The sequence below is a fragment of the Silurus aristotelis genome, assembly GCF_946808225.1.
Source record: "Silurus aristotelis genome assembly, chromosome: 6".
Classification (NCBI taxonomy): domain Eukaryota; kingdom Metazoa; phylum Chordata; class Actinopteri; order Siluriformes; family Siluridae; genus Silurus; species Silurus aristotelis.
The window spans coordinates 22987644-23006646 of NC_139579.1; the positions used below are offsets into that span (position 1 = coordinate 22987644).

The window sequence follows — 19003 nt, forward strand, 5'->3', positions numbered from 1 at the left end:
TGCCATCTTGCGATATCCTGATGTTATCGTCAACGTGTGTTGGAGGTGCTTGGATCCTTAGTCAAAGTATTCCTTCTGCTTCCTTTGCCTCTTTTTCAGCAACTGCTGTAATGCAGTTGTCGCTTTCTGATGTTTCAACAACTGAGATGTAGTCAGAAGTCTAGTTCTCACCCATCGACCCATCAACAGTTGGGCTATATCCTTTACAGGGGTGCTTCTCAAGTTCAACAAAGAGAGATAAGGACCTTTCCTTTCAGACTTTGCCTTCTTGAGCATTAGCTTGACAAGTCTTTTAGCTATGCTTTTTGATTTCGCATGGTGGGAGCTTGAAGTTGTGAGACTAAACTCCCATTCTTTTAAGAAAGCTTGAAATCCATTAGAGCTAAATTGTGGCCCATTAATTGAAATCTTCACATTGGTGAGTCTTTCTTTTTACCAAGTCTTTCAACCAAACTGTAATGTATTACATTGGCTGGGGCTTCAGTTTTAAGTTTAAATGTTACACTCTTGCGTGCTATTTTCAATTCAGCTGTCCCACCCGTCTGTGGCTGCGTTTGCACCACTCCCACGAACAAAATAGGTAAATCTCTGATCTGTGAGGTCATCGGCATCCACCCTGTCCACTTTTTCTCGATCTACACATTTTAGCAAAGTAACTTTTTTTAACAGTTCTTGCACAGTTGCGTGAAGCATGCGCAGTTATATTACTCTTACTTACGAGCATGCCAATATCCAGTTTATGCTGAGTGAAGGTATTATACACTTCTAGCGCTTCCTCTACGGCTCAAATCTCTGCCGAAATCTTCTCCAGTTCCAGACCTTCAATGACACAATTACTATTTTTTATTATTTATTTATTTTATTTTTTTACCTCTGACACCATATTTTGATGGGGATTAACGTATTAGACACAATTATATAGAAGTAAAAGTCAGGTATGTTATTTATCTTTCCTGGTGCTCCACCCCTAATATCCACAACACATGACTGCATCCGGCTGGCGATTGGCAGTCAATTCTAATATCATGACAGCAGATCATGGAGAACTAAAGAATATTTTCATTATTGAAAATGAACACAGATTTGTTAAACACGAGCTTGATGGAATGATTTTTTTTTTTCTTAGAGTCTGACCTATGTATATTTAATAAATATTAATTAACTAATAAATGATTCATTCATTTCTTATTTTAATTATAAAATGGATGATTGCACACTAGAGGCTTCAAGAAGTCCTGGTAAATAAAAACTAACAAGATCACCTCAGATTAACTTTTACATATAGGACTGATAGTGAAGCTGTCTTAATGATGACTGAATGCTGCTCATGACAGCTGCAAGGTCAATCTTAAAGTAACCAAGAAACATAATAATGCCCCCAAAAACATGTTTCAGACTGCTCAGTCAATTAACAGAATGACATTAATTGTTTGACTTCTTTGGAATTTTGATCCCCATCTTCATCTGAGAATCACAGTTTGTTTACAGTAAGTTTACAGTTGCAAAATGTCATGTTATTTTGTTCAAAGAAGAATCACAATTGTATTGTGTTTTTTATTTAGTATTTGTTTTTTAACATTATTTTTTTCAGTGGTTATTGCACTTCTGAAGGTACAGAATATATTTTTTATTATATAAATTGAATAAAATGAATTCCCTGCTTCATATCTTAAAGTACCGCACATAACTGTCAGTCATCACATTATCTGTATATGTTACACACACTATTGCTGTTATATATTTTACAATGTTTTATAGTAAACTCGTTATCATACCTGACGCACAATACTGTCATTTGCACTACCATGCACTCACATTTTATGTACATTACTGATTTGTCATATAATCTGTATCCCTATTTAATACTCATACTGTCTATAATTGTCTTACATTGTCTGTATTGTCTTGTCTTATCTGTTTTGTCTTGTATAGTCCACGCTGAATGTATAGTTTTTATTTATGTCTGTACTTTGAGAGTCACTAACAGCTGGAACCAAATGCCTTGTGTGTGTCAACACACTTGGCCAATAAACCTGATTCTGATTCTAAAAGGGAAGGACTTGATTGGGAAATCCTGGATCAACTAAATCGTAAATGATTAAGTGAATACACTTTTTGTTGATGAGCCTGAGTATGTATAGAGTAGATAACCTGTAAAACCTAATCATATAGCAGGATGAATTCTGCACTCAACTCACTTCTGCTCGACACATGAAACAAAGTGAAAACGGGTCCATAAAGTTTTACTACCTGGATAAACTTCTGCTTGGGTGCGTGCATGTGCGTGCGTGTGTGTGTGGAAAAGGTGTAAACACGTGTTGTTTTGCTGTGTCGTAATGTAACCGGTTTAGATAAAACGCCCAGTGAAAGGCAGCTGCCTCATTCCTAACATTCCCACTGTGGGGCTTTACAGCTGTCTGATGTAACACACCTCATTCCTGTGTGTATCATAGTACTCTGTTACTTCTTTATTTGGTTGTCTGGCATTAACTCCCGTCATGGTCACATTTTAATAATGTAATGATATACAGGTAAGTCCTACACGTGTGCGTTGGTTATGGGTTAAGCACGCACTGGGGCGAAAAGTCCGATCGAACCTGGGAAAATAGTCCCGCGGATGGCTACATGGATGACTCGTCCATGCGTGGTGTGATTGCGTGCGGACGCGGTCGCAAGCGCTCGCTTGTGTGTGTTCTGGCCGGAAGTAAAGTTTCGGAGCAAACTTCCAGTGTGACCCTTGAGTCTGCGTGAACGTGTGATTCGCCACAAATTTGTTTTCTAAAAAAAAAAAAAAATGTCCTCGGTTTGCAAGTATTATCGCCAAGCGTCCGTCATCTACATGTAAAAATCAATGATCCTTAGAGGCAGCCTATTCACAAGGTAAGTAACGGAGTTTCCAGCTAGCTACAAACACTTCCACGCACTGTCGTTACTTTAACCAGCCATTATGCTATGCTAACTCGAAATTAGCCTTATCTGGCCGTGTATTCAGGGTAAATAAACCGTATACCGATTTACTCTTGCGCATATTGGTTACCGAAACACATTTTGTTTTCAAAACCAACTAACAGCAAAACAGCAACTTTCGCCGCCCTGAGCATTGCTCGTCGGGAGTTGTTTGTGAGCTGTTCGCCAACTTGTTGCTGCTGTAGCAGCCATGCAGTTAGATTCCCACAATATGGTGCTTCCTTTTAACCTTTTGCATTAGTATTATGTGTCTTTACCATGTATCACAAATCAGTGTGTTTATATCAAGTGATGAATGTGTGATTAAAAATTTTAAAGCATCAATATTTGAGTCCAGTGTACCTGCTTTTAACTTCTAAACAGGTGATGTGTCAGAGTATTAAATATGTCAGAAGAATGCATGGTCAAGGGTTAAGGTAGTTCCCCTGCTATAGGGTCATGAACAGGCCAAAGCCTGGACCGTGAATAAACAAAAGAATCATGTTTATTTATTTCTATAGCGCTTTTTCACAACAGACATTGTCTCATATACATATAAGTATATACATATACTTGTTTTTTTTTTTTAATAGTCATGGATGGGTTTTACCACCAAAAGTATATTAAATTGAAAAGTGTTTGGAGATATTTGTGGTGGATTAGAGAATATTTGGACAATGAAAAAAGGTGGTGCAGAAGGTGGTAAAAAAAAAAAAAGATTGTGCTTTGACTGGTTTTGGGTGCTTCCATGGATTGCCTGATTTGTTAGTTTTTGTTGAATAAAGTTCTTGTTCTTTGGCAATAGAGGTTTGACCAATCTGGGTTTTTCTCTAGCCAATGCTGATATTTAGAAATAGGCATGATTGCAAAAGCTACACAAATCTGTTAGTAATGATCAAGGCAGGTGTAAACGCTGCTTGATTTATATATTTACAATTGTAGCACTTCCGTTGTCCCTGTTTGAATGCAGAATACAGACTTATTTGAGAGAGTTCTGTTCTCTCACGCAAGCGCAGAACGGACACGCATGGGTTGATGTGTCAGATGCACCTGTCTAAGAAGCGGCCAGTGCCAATTGAATAAAAAAAAAAAATGGCAATAATCAGCTGGGCTGATCAAATGGTTTACCTCTATTTGACCCCCGACCCTGGACCCCGAACCTAGTTTGTTTCTTTGTCCTGGCATTTTAACTTTACTAGGGATCATTTTCTTGAAGATAACATATCATGTTGCTTAGAATGATGTTTGCGGCATGTGGAGTTTGTGTTTCAAGGACAGGTAAGATGTAGTGGTGTTAAGTTTTGTATTTGAAAGGGAGCCGTATTTAATCATGTTTGTCATATTTAAGTCATATCTCATACCTCATCTATCAGGCTCTCTGTCAACCCAGTGACATTGTTTTCTAGCTTCCTAATCGGCTAACACCTAAACCACCACACGACACATGGGTAAGACAGAATTGTGTGTCTGGTTTTGGTGGTTTTGTGGTATTGTGTTACAGAACTCGCTGCAGATGGATGTGGATCAGCATCAGACTTTGTGCAGCAGCATGGCACTGCTAACACTTCTATTATTCAGTATAGGTTATTGGTTAGATTTAGCATCTTTGTTTTCCTTTTCATATCCGATGGACTTAGTAGTCAAGTTCACTTCTTTTGGCTCTTAATTAATAATATTTTTATTTTTTACTTTATCTGTGCTCTCTGGCACGGTAGTTTCTCTAATGGAAAGTTTTTTCAGCAGGGTTAATACGAAATGAATACTGTCATGTAATTTGTCATTTCTACCTCCTTCTTAGTAGCACACAGTTTTCATATTCTGTATGCTGTTTGCACAACTGTAAAATAACTGTTGACTTAGGGTTCATCTAAAACTTATAGCAGGCATAAATGATAGTATATTTGTCCATAAGAATGCTTTCTAATCTGTTGTCCTCTGATTCTTCTGTTTCCCCAGATATCGATGTAACTGCCTTTTGGAGCCAGAATTATTATTTTTTGTTCACCCATGGCTTAAATTTAAAAGTGAATCTTTTGAACTCATTCTGGCCCATAAAGGTCCATGTTACTGGTAAACCATGCCCTTACCATTTGTATTTAAACTTAAGAGGACACGAAGATATACTGTCTCCAGCAAGAGCTGTCTGGTCACACGCATACAGCTGCTTAATGGCGAATTTGTTGAGTTTACACTTTCTGTGGAGAGCACAGGCCAGGAATGTTTGGAAGCAGTTGCTCAGAGACTCGAGTTACGAGAGGTGTGTATTGTCTAAACTGATATAAACATCATAATTGTTTTTTGTTTCTTAAACTTAAGCAAAACAGTAATGACCTGCATATGTCCATTGCTGTCTGCACACACTCTGCTTTATCTCTAAAATGTAGCGATCCTAGTTATTACTTTTGTAGTCATTGCATTTCATTAACTGTTTTTTTCTTTGTGAGTAGTATTTAGTTGATGGTGTAAAAAGTTAGTGTATAGGTATAAATTTCTCAGTTTAAAGACTAAAACTAAATTTACTTCTTTTAAGAATATATAATTTTCAGTCATGTGGTATAACACAAGTGATCCCCTAAGTGAAATTAAACTGGTAAGACTGTATAAACACTAAAACCTTCTGTGGCTGAATGGCCTTGGGAATGCAGCTGGTGTTTTTTGAGAAAAGGTTGTCTCGATATGTGGCTAAACCTTATGCCACTTAGATTAAGAATCGTAGTCTTGTTTAAGATGCTTCAATGACCACGAAAAACTATTAACAGCAATACAGCAGGTGTTCTGTATTGTAGAAGGTTCATGAATTGTTATAGTTCATTAATTATTGTTATTAAAACATTTCTATGCCATCATGAAGGCCAATAGTGTCTTGAAGTAGCAGCCAATTTTTTTTTGTCCACCAACCTGTACATTTTAATGACATTCTGCTCATTCTACAGATAATGTATTTCAGTCTCTGGTACTTTAACAAACAAAACCAGCAGCGATGGATTGATTTAGAAAAGCCTCTGAAGAAACAGCTTGACAAGTATGGGCAGGAACCCACTGTTTACTTTGGAGTCATTTTCTATTTGCCGACAGTTTCCCAACTACAGCAAGAAATAACCAGGTGACTAAGATGCTTGGTCTGTATTGATTTTATGCTAGGAATTATTTATTAAATAACATGGTTAATTATTATGGCCGCTGGAATGGTTGGAAAACATAATTAAAATGATGTAGTTAACAGTGTTTCTTGTTGCATTGTTCAATTGCTCTCTAACAGATACCAGTATTACCTCCAACTGAAGAAAGATGTTCTGGAGGGCAGGATTCCTTGCTCAATTGAACAAGCCATCCGGTTAGCTGGCTTGGCTGTACAAGGTATCCAAGCAGTATGCTTTTTTAGGATTATGCTTTGATTTGGCTGGTAATATTTAATTCATATGCCATAACTAGATATTCCACTCTGTAAACTGTATTTTAATTATGTCCTTGTCTATTTTGTCCACTTATAATTAAGTTACTTAAAGTACAATACCAGACTAAGCTAGCTGTGCTTGTAGGCTTAAGATTTCTGGCATCCGTTTTTGCCAAGGGGAAGAATCCTAAACTCTCCTGGTGAAGATCTATCTGGCAGCACAAGTTACTGGCTTGGAAATTAACATAGCAGTGAACTGACCTCACTAACAGTTGCAGCCAAATCTAAACTGCTTTCCCATGTGCATCTTGCAGAGAAAAATACACTGGCTAACAATTGCACAGTCAAAGCCTTTAGTTTGATTTGGGTCAGTTAGATCAAGTGTTTAACACATGCTATTTTTGTGTTTGAGCAGTGCTGAACATAGAATCTTGTAGCTATGCTAATACTTTGGATTGTCAGCATAGCTTGTGTACATTTCTAACAGGATGACTGGACTTGCTGTTAATGACCGACTGCTATGGTTACAAAGGCTAAAATGGTTTCCATCATATCAAGTTTCTTATTTTTTAACTTTTTTCTTGTTGCCAAATACTACACAGCTGGTTGTACCTAATATGTAATAAATCCCCCCCAAAAAAATTCCAGGGCTGCTGGACAAGACATTATATGTGATTAAGAAATGTTCACTAAGAAGGCATTGCTCAAAGATTTGTGTGCTTAAGGTTATTTATGTGCACACCACATGAAAAAGAGGCTAAATGCATTTTGTGTAATAAATAGATCCTGAATATTAAACTGGGTTAAAATTGAGATGTTATTGTGTGTGTTGTTTTTGTTTTGTCTGGTTCTAGCTGACTTTGGAGATTTCAACCGCTATGACTCGCAAGAATTTCTTCAAAAGTTTGTTCTTTTCCCCATCGTGAGTTTGTTTTATTTTACTTTCTATGTGTTACCCAGTAATCAGATAGAAACTAACACCGCCACCGCCACCCCACCCCCGGCCGCCCTTCTCTTCTTTCTTTATAGGAATGGATTCAAGATGAGAGGGTTGTTAAAGAAGCAACTCAAAAAGTTGCCCTTCTTTATCAGAGCTATCGGTGAGGACATGCATACCATGTTTATTGTTTGTTTTAAACTAAAAAGAGACACATCAGGACAGACACTGGATATTAAAAAACATTATTGAAAGCAAGTGCAGAGACGCTTTATGGTTTGTTTCTTTTAGCTTTTGTAAATATTTGATGAGAATCTGCATTTTAAGACTGATTTATAGACAATCAGATAAAATACGAACTCTGATATTAATCAAGGACTTTATTAGGTGTTTAAGCCAAGGTTATATTGTTGCACAGCAGAAAATCTGTGGCATTTTAACTGTGCATAATTATTTTGGTTTTAATAGGTTTTTCTGATCATGCATGTCTGAGAATGAATAGATTTGTGTTTAGAAAAGCAGTTTGTTAATTGTTTTGTTTTTTTTTGTTCTTCCCATTTTCCTCTTATAGAGGTATGCCAGTACCAGAAGCAGAATTGTTGTACATGCAAGAAGTGGAAAAGATGGAAGGCTATGGTCAAGAAAGTTTTCAAGCAAAGGTAAACAATTCTGCATCCAAAGTGTTTACAAGTTTAATATTTAAGTTCATGTTAATGTTGCAGAAATTACACACATATATATGGCTCATGTTGGTGTTCAAATGCCATAATGCTCCTACACCAGTAATTGCAGGTATGTATATTTCCGTACTTTTACTTGTAACTATTTTATTTATTTTTGTGTTTTGTATTTTTCACTACACAGGACAGCCAGGGTGCAGATATACTCATTGGATCCTGTCTGGAAGGGATTTTTGTTAAGCACAAAAATGGCAGAGCACCTCTTTTATTCCGGTCGGTATTGTTGAGGAGGATTCCCATTAAAATGTTCTTCATAAACATGAGCATATGCACAATCTAGTCAAAACACATGTGCACAGTTGACCATAACACTCATATGTTTATGCTTGGCATCACATTATAGATTAGTCCCTTATTTTTTATTTTTTTGTTGTTGTTGCTTAAACAGCCTCCAACACACATTTGGAATGTGGCTGTGTGGTTATGGTCATTCCACCACTAGAGAATTAATGAGGTTAAAGCACTTACACTGGGTTACAGGCCATTCTTTTATACCAACAAAGGCAAACCATGATTTTAAGGACCTTACTTATTGCACTGGGACATTTTTTATGCTGGATCAGTGGCCCATGTAAAAATTATGAATCTACAGCATTCAAAGACATTTTAGACAACTGTGTGTACAATTTTGTATGACAAAAAGTGGTTGAATTCTTACATACATGCCCTCTTTGAATTTTATGGTTTTATGTCTGGCACTGCAAACGCAGTTGAAAAACACAACATATTACACTGTGACATTATTTTTATTATTTCTTTTTAAATAGTAAAAAAAATGGAAAAGAAAAAATAAGTACAGTTTTATTGCTTCCTTAGACTGTAAGAGTCTAAGTAGGTGCCAGGTGCTGCTAAGTAAATCTGCTTGATTATATGCAAGTATGACCATCTCTACAAAACGTTTTAGCAATTGTTCAGATGTTCTGTAGCATTCAGGTGTGTGTTGACATAACACCAAGGAGGGAAGACATTAGCAGTAATCTTTGGTGCCCATTAATCTGGGAAGGATTGTAAAGCCATTTTCAAACAATTTAAAATACAACGTTTTACAGTAAGGAACATTTATTCACAACTGGATAACATTCAAGAGCGTTGCCAATCTTTCCAGGACTGGCTGTCCCAGCAAATTTACCCCTCAAGGGTTGCTCTGAGAAATGCGATGCTCTGAGAAATTGCAAAGCACTTAAGAAGACTGAGACTCTACAGGCCTCAATTTGCATATTAAATGTTAAAGTTAATGACGGTACAATTAGAAAAAGACTGAACAAGTATGGCTTGCTTGGAAGGGCTGCTAGACAAGAGCTTTATCCAAGAACTTTAGCACAGTTTGCAAATTTAAACAAGCCACAAAACTTTTGAAACAATATTCTTTAGACAGATCACACCAAAGTGGAGATGTTTGGTCAAATGAGAGGCCATCTGTCTAACAGCTAACGCTTGGCTGTGCAAAAGGACAGTGATCTTAAGCACATCAGCAAATCTACAACAGAACGACTGGTAAAAGCAGAATCAAAATGAATTATAGTGGTTAAGAGAGCTGTGAATAAACACATTCCTGCAAACCTTAATTAACTAAGGCGACGATGTACAGAAGAGTGAGTCAAAATTCCTCCACAATAATCTGAGCGACTGAAGCTAGTGAAGTGAGAAACTATTGAATCATATAGTGTGCTTAGTTTTCCCCCCAAAAATTTTCTATTTCGGGCTTGACTTTTGTAAAAAAAAAAAAAAAAAAAAAAAAAAAGAATAATAATTATAATAACACACAAAAAAAAAAAAAAAAACAATACACACATACATATATACACATATATATATATATATATATATATATATATATATATATATATATATATATATATATATATATATATATATATACACATACATACATACATACATATATATATATATATATATATATATATATATATATATATAAAAAAAAATAAATATATATACATACAATAGCACAGTGAAAAATATATTGTGTTGTTCATCTGAGGTTGTGTTTATTTAATTTTAAAACATTAGTTATTTTGTCAGTCTACTGTCTGTGTTTCTGTTGCTGATTTTGTGCACTCATTTAAAGGTTATTGCATGACTGATTTTTCTTTTCCCCATTTAGATGGAATGACATTAACAACATGACTCATAACAAGTCCTTTTTTGCCTTGGAGCTGGCCAACAAAGAAGACACCATTCAATTTCAGACTGTAAGTTCTGTAGTCAATGCTGCTTCTACCTATTATCCTGGGTATGTTCAATGCTTTCCTTTTCTCAGAATAGCCAGTAGTTATGTGATTTGAGTTATGTGCTCATGCCTATGTATATTAATAGATAGGTGTGCCTCCACAAATTAAAATCCTTGCATGCATATAAAATGCTGGGTGTAACTAGTATTGAAAATACACAGGCCAATGTTTTCATTAGAGCACAATAGGGCATAGTCATGCTTGTGATTCCTGACTCTTTTTTGTAAATGATCTTCCTCTTCCAGGAGGACATGGAGACTTCCAAATATGTGTGCAGAATGTGCTTGGCACGGCACAGATTCTATAAAATCAACAAAAGTACTCTGTAAGTGTGTAGTCTAAGCTATTTGTTTAGCCAGATGGTGTGGTGTTTTTTTTTTTTTGTTTTGCTCCTCACTGCTTTATCCTTATTACTTTCCTGTCTCTAGAGAAGAATCTGATGCTCCACCTTCTGAAAGTTCCCAGAAGTCCATTCTCACTCTTTCATTTCCACGCTTTCCAATGCTCTCTCGTCCTTCTCTGCCTTCTAACAAGGGGTGAGCAAGACTGTTTCAGCTGTCGACTGCTCTTTCTGCTCAAAGACCCCGATTTTCACAAATTATGTAGATTTTATTACATTAATTCCTGGTGTTATGTGAATCTGAAAATCCTGACTGCATGTTCTAAAACAGACAAACTATTCCAAAATCAGCTATTTGACAGAAGCAAAGCATTTTTTTACTAATTGCTAACAAGAAATCGTATTTATTTTTTTATTGCACCATGGCTACTCCAATATGCACAATTATGTGCAATTGCATTTTCAAGATGAGACCCACTCTTTCCTTTTCATGTTTCATAAAAGGTAGCTCTTTTTATATAACGTTAATTTGTTTTTGTAATGGTTTCATTCTATACAACATACACTGTAACCGTGATGAGTACTGATGAGATGGTTCTGGAAAACGCTGCCTTTCCCTCAACTGCCATATAGCATTAGAGTTGATGGCCTGCAGTCTGGTTTCTTTTACTCAGTTTGATCTGTTTTGACAGGCAAGCTGAACCAACACCAGTGAACCCGGTTAGACGACGCTCCTCCACAAGAATTTCAATGGTAGGCATAACCTAAGTAATTTTCTATTTGGACAGCTTTTTCATGGTTGCCTTGTCATTTGCCTTTCTGGATCTTTCTATGGAAATAGAATGGCTGTTATGGCTGAGTTAAATCCACGTGATTTCTCTTGGAACATATGGTGAGCTCATAAACTGAACAGTGGTGCCTTTTTTTCTTGCTGAAGCCCAAGCCTCAGACATACATGATGCCACCACATCAGTTGCACTACAATAGCCATTACCGGGAGCCTTACAAATCATCTCAAGGTAAAACAAAACCTTTCCATGTGTCTATTATCAACCGTTTGTGTATGATTGTTATGCCCGATGGTCATTTATTTTCTCACATTCACAGACAATCTTTACATAAACAATCACAACGGCTACTACTACCACTCGCAAACCAGTCTAGACCATTCACCACATGAGTACAATGGAAGACTTCGAAATGGCAGTGTGTACAGCGCCCACAGCACCAGCTCCCTTACCAACCCACAACACTACATGCAGCCATCCCCTATGTCCTCAAATCCAAGCATCACAGGCAGTGACATTACACGGCCTGAATACGTTCCTTCTCAACGCCACAGTGTTCTGATCCCACCCTCATACCGTGCCACACCCGACTATGAGAGCGTCATGCGCCAGAAGAACCACAGTACGATGGCAGCCATGCCTGACCGTCACAGCCATTCAATGAGGAACCTCAATATCGGAAACTCTTATGCCTATAGCCGACCTGATCCACTAGTGTACAGCCAGCCTGAGATTCGAGGAACTGCAGCTCAATATCACCTACATTACAGCTTTCACAGCCCATCACCATACCCATACCCAGGTGAGAGGAGGCCTGTGGTGGGAGCAGTCAGCGTGCCTGAACTCACTGATGTGCAGCTGGCTCAGGCCCATGCCTACCCAGCACCCAACATCATGGGGGCTCAGGTGTATAGACCTCCTCCGCCTTACCCCTACCACCGCCCACGGCCAGCCAACAGCACACCAGACCTGTCGCGTCACCTTCATGCAAGCAGCAGCAGCCCTGACCTGATCACGCGCCGTGTGCACCACTCGGTGCAAACTTTTCAGGAAGATAGTCTACCTGTGGCACACTCACTACAAGAAATGAGTGAGCCACTAATCCCCACCACCACACGCCGCCCATACACACACAAGCGCAATTCTATTGAGCTTGCTGGTCTGACGTATGGTCTGGAAAACATGAGGCTCAAGGAGAGGACTGCTTCTGCAGCCGAGACACCGTCCAAGCTTGCTCAACCTGTTGCTCTCCCTGCTTCTTCCTCTGACCTTGACATCTTCCAGGAGAGAAATGAGGCTGAGAACATGATTCTGAAAGATGTGCACTATGGGCACAAAAAATCTCTATCTGATGCCACCATGCTTGTCCACAGTAGTGGTGAAGAAGAGGAATATGAGGATGACAGTGGCCGACACACGCCTCAGTCTCAGGATGCAGTAGCTTCTCCCAAGGATCATATCAATCTTTTGGAAATCCCTTTAATAGAGACTCTGCCTGCCTATCCTTTTAGCCCCAATTTGGATCAGGTTATTCCCAACACTCTGGGTTTTCAACTCCAGCCTCGTATTCATGAGCAGGATGAGACGGGTTCTCTGTACCCATTTAATGAGGCAGATGCCATCATGCCTTCGGTTTCAGAAGGAGATCTGAGCAATCCGTGTCGATGGAAGCCCAAAAGAGACGTGATCAAAAAAAGACCAGTCTCTGATGTACCCGCTGCACGAAGAAACATTGATGGCCTTCCACCCCCTGTACGTACATCTTGTAACTTGTGTTTGATATAAAAAAACAAAATTGGACAGGTAACAATTTTGTAGATAAATCAAATTATTTGGGGATTGATTGAAATTTGACAGATGTAGGTGATTAGCCACCTAGAATTCACACTGAACATGATGCAAATGAACAAGTGCAGAATGCATCACAAAATTGGATGAGAATATTAACTACAATATTCTAAAGTGACGATGTTCCTTGTTATAAAACCTAAAATGTTTGTTTATGATTATTTTATAATCGTTTGGCAGCTTTTTTTTTTTTTATACGGAAGTTCATATGAAGTTGAGGTTTTTAATTGTTTGAATGGGGAGTATCAGGATATTTAAGCTATAGGAGGGGATGGTAGGTACATTCTCTACCTGTGAAGAATGTAGTATAGCTGGCTAGAAAGTATGACCAGCTGCATTCCTCAGACATGTTCTATTATGTTCTCTCAATCTCTGTGACTACCACTTTCCTCACAACAGGGCATGAAGAAAGGTGTACGTTCAGAGATGAAGAAGACGGGTCCGCAAAAGCTGGCGACCCTTAATGGCTTGACACTTGCTCGAATGGCCATATCTGATGAAAGCAAAGACGAGCATGGGAAAGCCTCTAATGATGACAGGGTAGGAATTTAATTGAAACCTTATCTCTGTTTGTTTGTAAAAGGAGTATATTGTGTATTATGTATTATATTGTGTATTATGTACTTGTGTAATAGCATATATTGTTGCTACAAGTGAATAAGGAAATATACTTTTGTCCTTAAAAAATGTATTCTATCAATTATCACTGTCTTGGTTACAGTTAAAAATAACATGAATATGCTTTTTATTTAGTGTAAGCTACTGGAGCAACATCTAGAATCAGGCCTGGTGTTTACAGAATATGAGCAAATACCAAAGAAATGGCCAAACAAAGAGTTCAGCATTGCTCAGCTGCCGGATAATACAGAAAGAAACCGATTTCATGATGTACTACCTTATGATGACACACGGGTAGAGCTTGTGCCCATTAAAGAGAACAACACAGGATATATCAATGCTTCTCATATCAAAGTAGGTGCTTCACTCCTTCTACAATAAGCCCTAGACTTCTAGCAGGATGTTTTAATAAAATACCATAAATTCCTTCAATTATCATTCCTGTATTTGAACTTTTAGTTTTGTTTTACTTGGTCACCTATATCATTCCAGTGTGGCAGCCCTCAGGTTATCTTAATCATTCTAATTACTGTGTTTGTGTGTACCAGCTTACAATTGGTGGGGAGGAGTGGAATTATATTTCAGCTCAGGGTCCTCTCCCTAACACATGTCAAGACTTTTGGCAAATGGTTTGGGAACATGGGGTTGCCATTATTGCAATGGTTACTGCTGAAGAGGTGAGTATTTTTAGTCTAGTCAAATACACATATTTCTTGAGCAGGTTCTTTTGATGACGTATTTTCTGACTTTTTGATGTCTTGAAGGAGGGAGGACGAGAAAAGAGCTTCCGTTACTGGCCCCGTCTAGGTTCTCGCCACAACACTGTTACGTACGGCCGCTTTAAGATCACTACACGTTTTCGCACAGATTCGGGTTGCTATGCTACCACAGGCCTGAAGATTAAACACCTACTGACAGGCCAGGAGCGAACTGTCTGGCATCTACAATACACAGACTGGCCTGATCACGGCTGTCCCGAGGATTTTAAAGGCTTTCTGGGTAAGTCTCCTTTGTCTGGGCCACCAATGTGTCGCACAGTGATGCTATGTTAATATAACTTGTGTGATTTAACCATTTTTATTGTTTACAATATTTAGCATTTTTTTGTACATGCATATTAGAAAAAAAGTATTAATCTAAATCTCTGTGGATTAATCTAAGTAAATATTTTAACACCATTTTTTAGAGTAGGTAGAGAACAGGATGTGTGTCCGTCCTTAATTAAATTTGACTGGGGTATAACTGGTTCACTAAATTGTTCTTAACCTCTGTTCTAGCATATTTGGAGGAAATTCAGTCTGTAAGGCGGCATACCAACAGCACCAGCGATCCAAAGAACACAAACCCTCCAGTGCTTGTGCACTGCAGTGCAGGGGTGGGGCGCAGTGGTGTGGTCATACTCTCTGAGATCATGGTCGCCTGTCTGGAACATAATGAGGTAAATGCAAACATTGTTTTTTTTGGCAGGAGTACAGGAAAGGCCCTATGTCTAGTTATGTGTAACCTGTAGTTGACTTACGATGCTTACTATTACTTACTATATGCTTACTATTAAAGGTAATTATGTAACGTGTTTTTGTAGATGCTGGACGTCCCTACTGTTCTAAACCTGCTGCGACAGCAACGCATGTTGATGGTGCAAACAGTTTCCCAATACACCTTCATCTACAAAGTTCTAATACAGTTTCTTAAAAACTCCAGACTTATATAAGCTCACATGGTTGGCCATGCTGCCCCATGCCTGGACAATGTTGTTGTTATAACTGGAACAGATCATTAGGCCTCACAGGAGTTTGCAGAGTGTGAAAGGACAGTGTGCTGAAGATGGAGACTGAGGTGCACCTTCCACTCCAATTGCACTTTCTCTGAGTATTAGTGAAAGATCAGAAGGAGGTAGGGAAGATATGAAGGATGCTGAAAAAACAGCATATACATTCTCATTTAATCAGTATTATTCAGATATTTCACTGTGGAGTTTTACACTATATGATTGCTACTAATGAATCTCAGCACTTTTATTTTACTACAATGAGCAAATGACACAAAATGCTGCATCTGTATTGTTAAATGCATAACAATATTGCTTTTTATAACGGTTTATTTTTTCTTAATTCCTATCTTGGTTGATAGTTGATGGTTTACTCAGTTGAAATGAACATATTAGCCCCAATGTTTAATGTGTGCAAGTTTAAGGATGAAAGTGAAGGTTCCTTTTGTGTATTGTAGGATGACAACATTAAATTATGCACTCAAAATGAAGGATAAACACCTAATGCTGTATGGTTCTGCACTCTCTCTAGAGGTTTGCATATATGTATGCAGTCCTTCCCAAATAATAGAGTAATGTGAAATGCTTAAGCATTACATACAATGTGTTGCAGTGATGTGCATGATGGGTAAGGATACAGCCAAAGAGAAGTTGAGATGTTTGTGTGTATATATTGATTGCATACGCAAGTATTATAAAATAATTTATAATGTTCCATATAAAATGTGTCAGTAAGGGTTTATTATACTCAAGACACATCTTTTTCAGCAGGATTCTAAAACTAACAAAAAGGTGTCTATCATGATTTTAGGGTCTATGAAGAATGGCTAAATAGTTTCTTTTTTTTCCTTTTTTTTTTTTTTTTTTTTTAATTTAAAAACTGTTTATTGCCTGGTTCCTAAACCTAATGACAACTGATAATTTACCAAAGATGTTGCATATTTCAGCTGAGATTGTTTTAAAATAATATAAAACCCATTAAACACTGGTAAAACTAAATAAGAGTATAATGAAATTGTACTAATGTGCCATGTTTATGAGCACATAAAAGCTGTTTAGTTCTTGCCAATCTTGCAGATCATCTGTCATGCAAGTGATTGCAGCCTGTTGTATTGCCTACATTTCAACACAAACCCAGTGTTTGTGTTGATCTGACACAAGGACTTTGCCTGGATCTGCTATTGAATCAGAAATCGTAGACTCCAATTTAATGTCACCACCTTTAAGCTTATATTTATAGATTGTTTAAAGTATTAATGCTATTGAATTCAGCCATTCATAAATCTAACTGGATTGGCTTTAGCCCACTAGTGCCTGTGAGATCAATTCTAAATGGTCAGAAATATTTTAGCTGTTTGTTTGACTGTCCACATTGGTTACAGATTGTAATTTGTTTGGTACTACATGAGTTTATGTAGAACTGTGCCTGCTTATCTCAATTGTCTAAACAATTAATGCAAAATTTAAATGACACAAATTAATATTTTCAAGTTTGTATGAAGTCACAGTGAGACTTGAGGTTAGATTAGGAATAGCTTTAGAGGGGCCGAAATGGGAATTCCTATTCTATTCTATACTATTCCTATGTTGAACTAGGAAGTTTTTCACAAATTACATCTAAAACAATTCAATTTTTTAACTTAGAAATCAGCTGTAAAGTTTGCAAATGCAAATTTTCATTAAACGTTTTGAAATTTTAAATATTTAATTTCCTCAGCACTGCAAAGAGATCATTACAGACACTCTCCAACATATTACCTCAATCTTTTTTCCCCCTCAGGAGGGGGAGTGTGTAGTATTCAAATATAGAAATGGTGATAAGATCCAAAAACTTGGGGGTAAAATGCAGTCAATATCCAAGCTATTTTTTTTTTAATTATGAAAATAGGCTATTCTATAAATGTGCCACATTTTTTCCAATCATAATTTTTGAAAATCCAGATTTTCTTATTTGTCTAAAAGAGCTAAGCTTCACCTTTTTATATGAATTTAAATTCATAGAATAATTCCATTTATGTAAACTTTAACTTAATTTGGTGCATTGATGTAGAATAAATTAATTTTCCATTTAGTTGATCATCCCTACCATTCAATAAAGGGATTCAAACTAATTAGGATAAATGCCATATCTATCTATATTTGTATTATTCTTACTGTGTAGTTACTTATGGGTCTCTCTTTTGCACATTGATACCCAATATGCCCAGTTCTGTCCAAACTCTTAAGCTAAACTGTCAACTGTTTGTGTAATAAGTTGTATGCAATCAGTTTATTTTTGGTGAACAGCATCTCTTTTTTTTTCTAGACTGTCTCACTAATGTATAAATATTAGAGTATTTGAATTAAATTAGGAAGTGCAGATTTTGTGCTGTTTTTGTATGTAAAGCTCTTCCAAGCTGGATCCCCCCCCCCAATTACATTAAAACAATGTTACAGAGATTGAAGTTATTTTATAAACTAAAGGCAACACTGATTTATTGTTCGTGCTGTTTGTTTTAATACATGCAAAGAAATATACACTACTGTTACTACTTATTTGTAGTCATGTTAAGCCTTTCCTAGTGTATGTCTGTTTGGGCTCATGGGTTGAAGATATATGCTATAAATTAAGAGTTCGTGTCCCAGTGTAAATGACTTGTCCATAAAAAAACGCTTTCATTCAGCAATTAAATATTTTAAATAAATTGCGTTTTTGTTTTCATACTGAGTTACTTCCTTCCTTACTGACTGGTAGTGCTTTTAGTTTTACTCTTCCTAAATGACGTCATACTTAACCAGTTCTTTTCTTCTTTCTCTATCATGTAATGCACAGGCATGTGGCAGAACCAGTCATGATCATACATTACCTCAATTAGATGACTGTTGATGGTGCTTAGTTTGTACACCAGAGGTGAAAGATACGAATGTTAAATCGCTATACTCCTGTTTTAGTTTGAATCACTCAATATCTTGAAACATTTGACTTGGTTCGGATAGTATGATTCACTTGTAGATATTAATATTTTAATATACTGTTCCATGTATATCTGTAGACTTTGATTACTTGTAGTATAAAGGTAGTACCAGGCACACCAAAATGTAAATGTATAAAAAAAATCCAAAGAAATACTATTCCATCTTTGAAAGATTGGGTTTTTTGGTATTGCATGCCTGGTCTTATAGGATGGAATGGTGTTAATAGATTAATAAACAGAAATCTCAGCATGCTGAAACAGAAATATAAGCAATCCACTTCAGGGCACTCTCTGTTTAGCTCCATAATCAGACTCTGTCAAGCCATATATCTGGGCAAAGGTATGAAACCATTATTAGATTATTTTTATTATTATTATTGCTCCCCGGAGGACAGTGAGCTTCATCACTGTAAAATGG

At 37.1% G+C, this 19003-nt stretch overlaps 1 protein-coding gene and 1 long non-coding RNA gene across 3 annotated transcripts; one reads left to right on the top strand and one right to left on the bottom strand.

The window, feature by feature from the left end:
* The first annotated feature begins 2434 nt into the window (after nt 1-2434).
* On the top strand, nt 2435-16395 carry ptpn21 (protein tyrosine phosphatase non-receptor type 21). Of its 2 annotated transcripts, XM_083544035.1 has the most exons (20): nt 2632-2880; nt 4903-5203; nt 5880-6049; nt 6206-6303; nt 7195-7262; nt 7370-7440; nt 7849-7936; nt 8142-8230; nt 10143-10230; nt 10515-10594; nt 10698-10805; nt 11302-11362; nt 11547-11628; nt 11717-13149; nt 13645-13785; nt 13999-14217; nt 14412-14540; nt 14628-14862; nt 15141-15301; nt 15446-16395. In XM_083544035.1, the coding sequence occupies exons 2-20, from the start codon at nt 5024-5026 to the stop codon at nt 15572-15574; spliced, it is 3630 nt and encodes a 1209-aa protein (XP_083400161.1). In that variant the 5' UTR covers nt 2632-2880; nt 4903-5023; the 3' UTR covers nt 15575-16395. The 2 variants fall into 2 exon arrangements, with proteins under 2 accessions (XP_083400162.1, XP_083400161.1); XM_083544036.1 differs by lacking the exon at nt 10698-10805 and having other exon boundaries at nt 2435-2880.
* LOC310727509 lies at nt 2789-5490 on the bottom strand. The gene is made up of 2 exons (XR_014534036.1): nt 4803-5490; nt 2789-4733 (listed from the first exon to the last, which is right to left on the bottom strand). It is a non-coding gene; the product is annotated as an uncharacterized lncRNA (long non-coding RNA).
* Nucleotides 16396-19003: the final 2608 nt, after the last annotated feature.

Bases quoted from the DNA above. Each gene is read 5' to 3' on its own strand.
- ptpn21 (XM_083544035.1), top strand. From the start codon at position 5,024: ATGCCCTTACCATTTGTATTTAAACTTAAGAGGACACGAAGATATACT. The intron at 6,304-7,194 runs GTATCCAAGCAG...GTCTGGTTCTAG, and splicing joins AGCTGGCTTGGCTGTACAAG to CTGACTTTGGAGATTTCAAC. The intron at 15,302-15,445 runs GTAAATGCAAAC...GTGTTTTTGTAG, and splicing joins CCTGTCTGGAACATAATGAG to ATGCTGGACGTCCCTACTGT.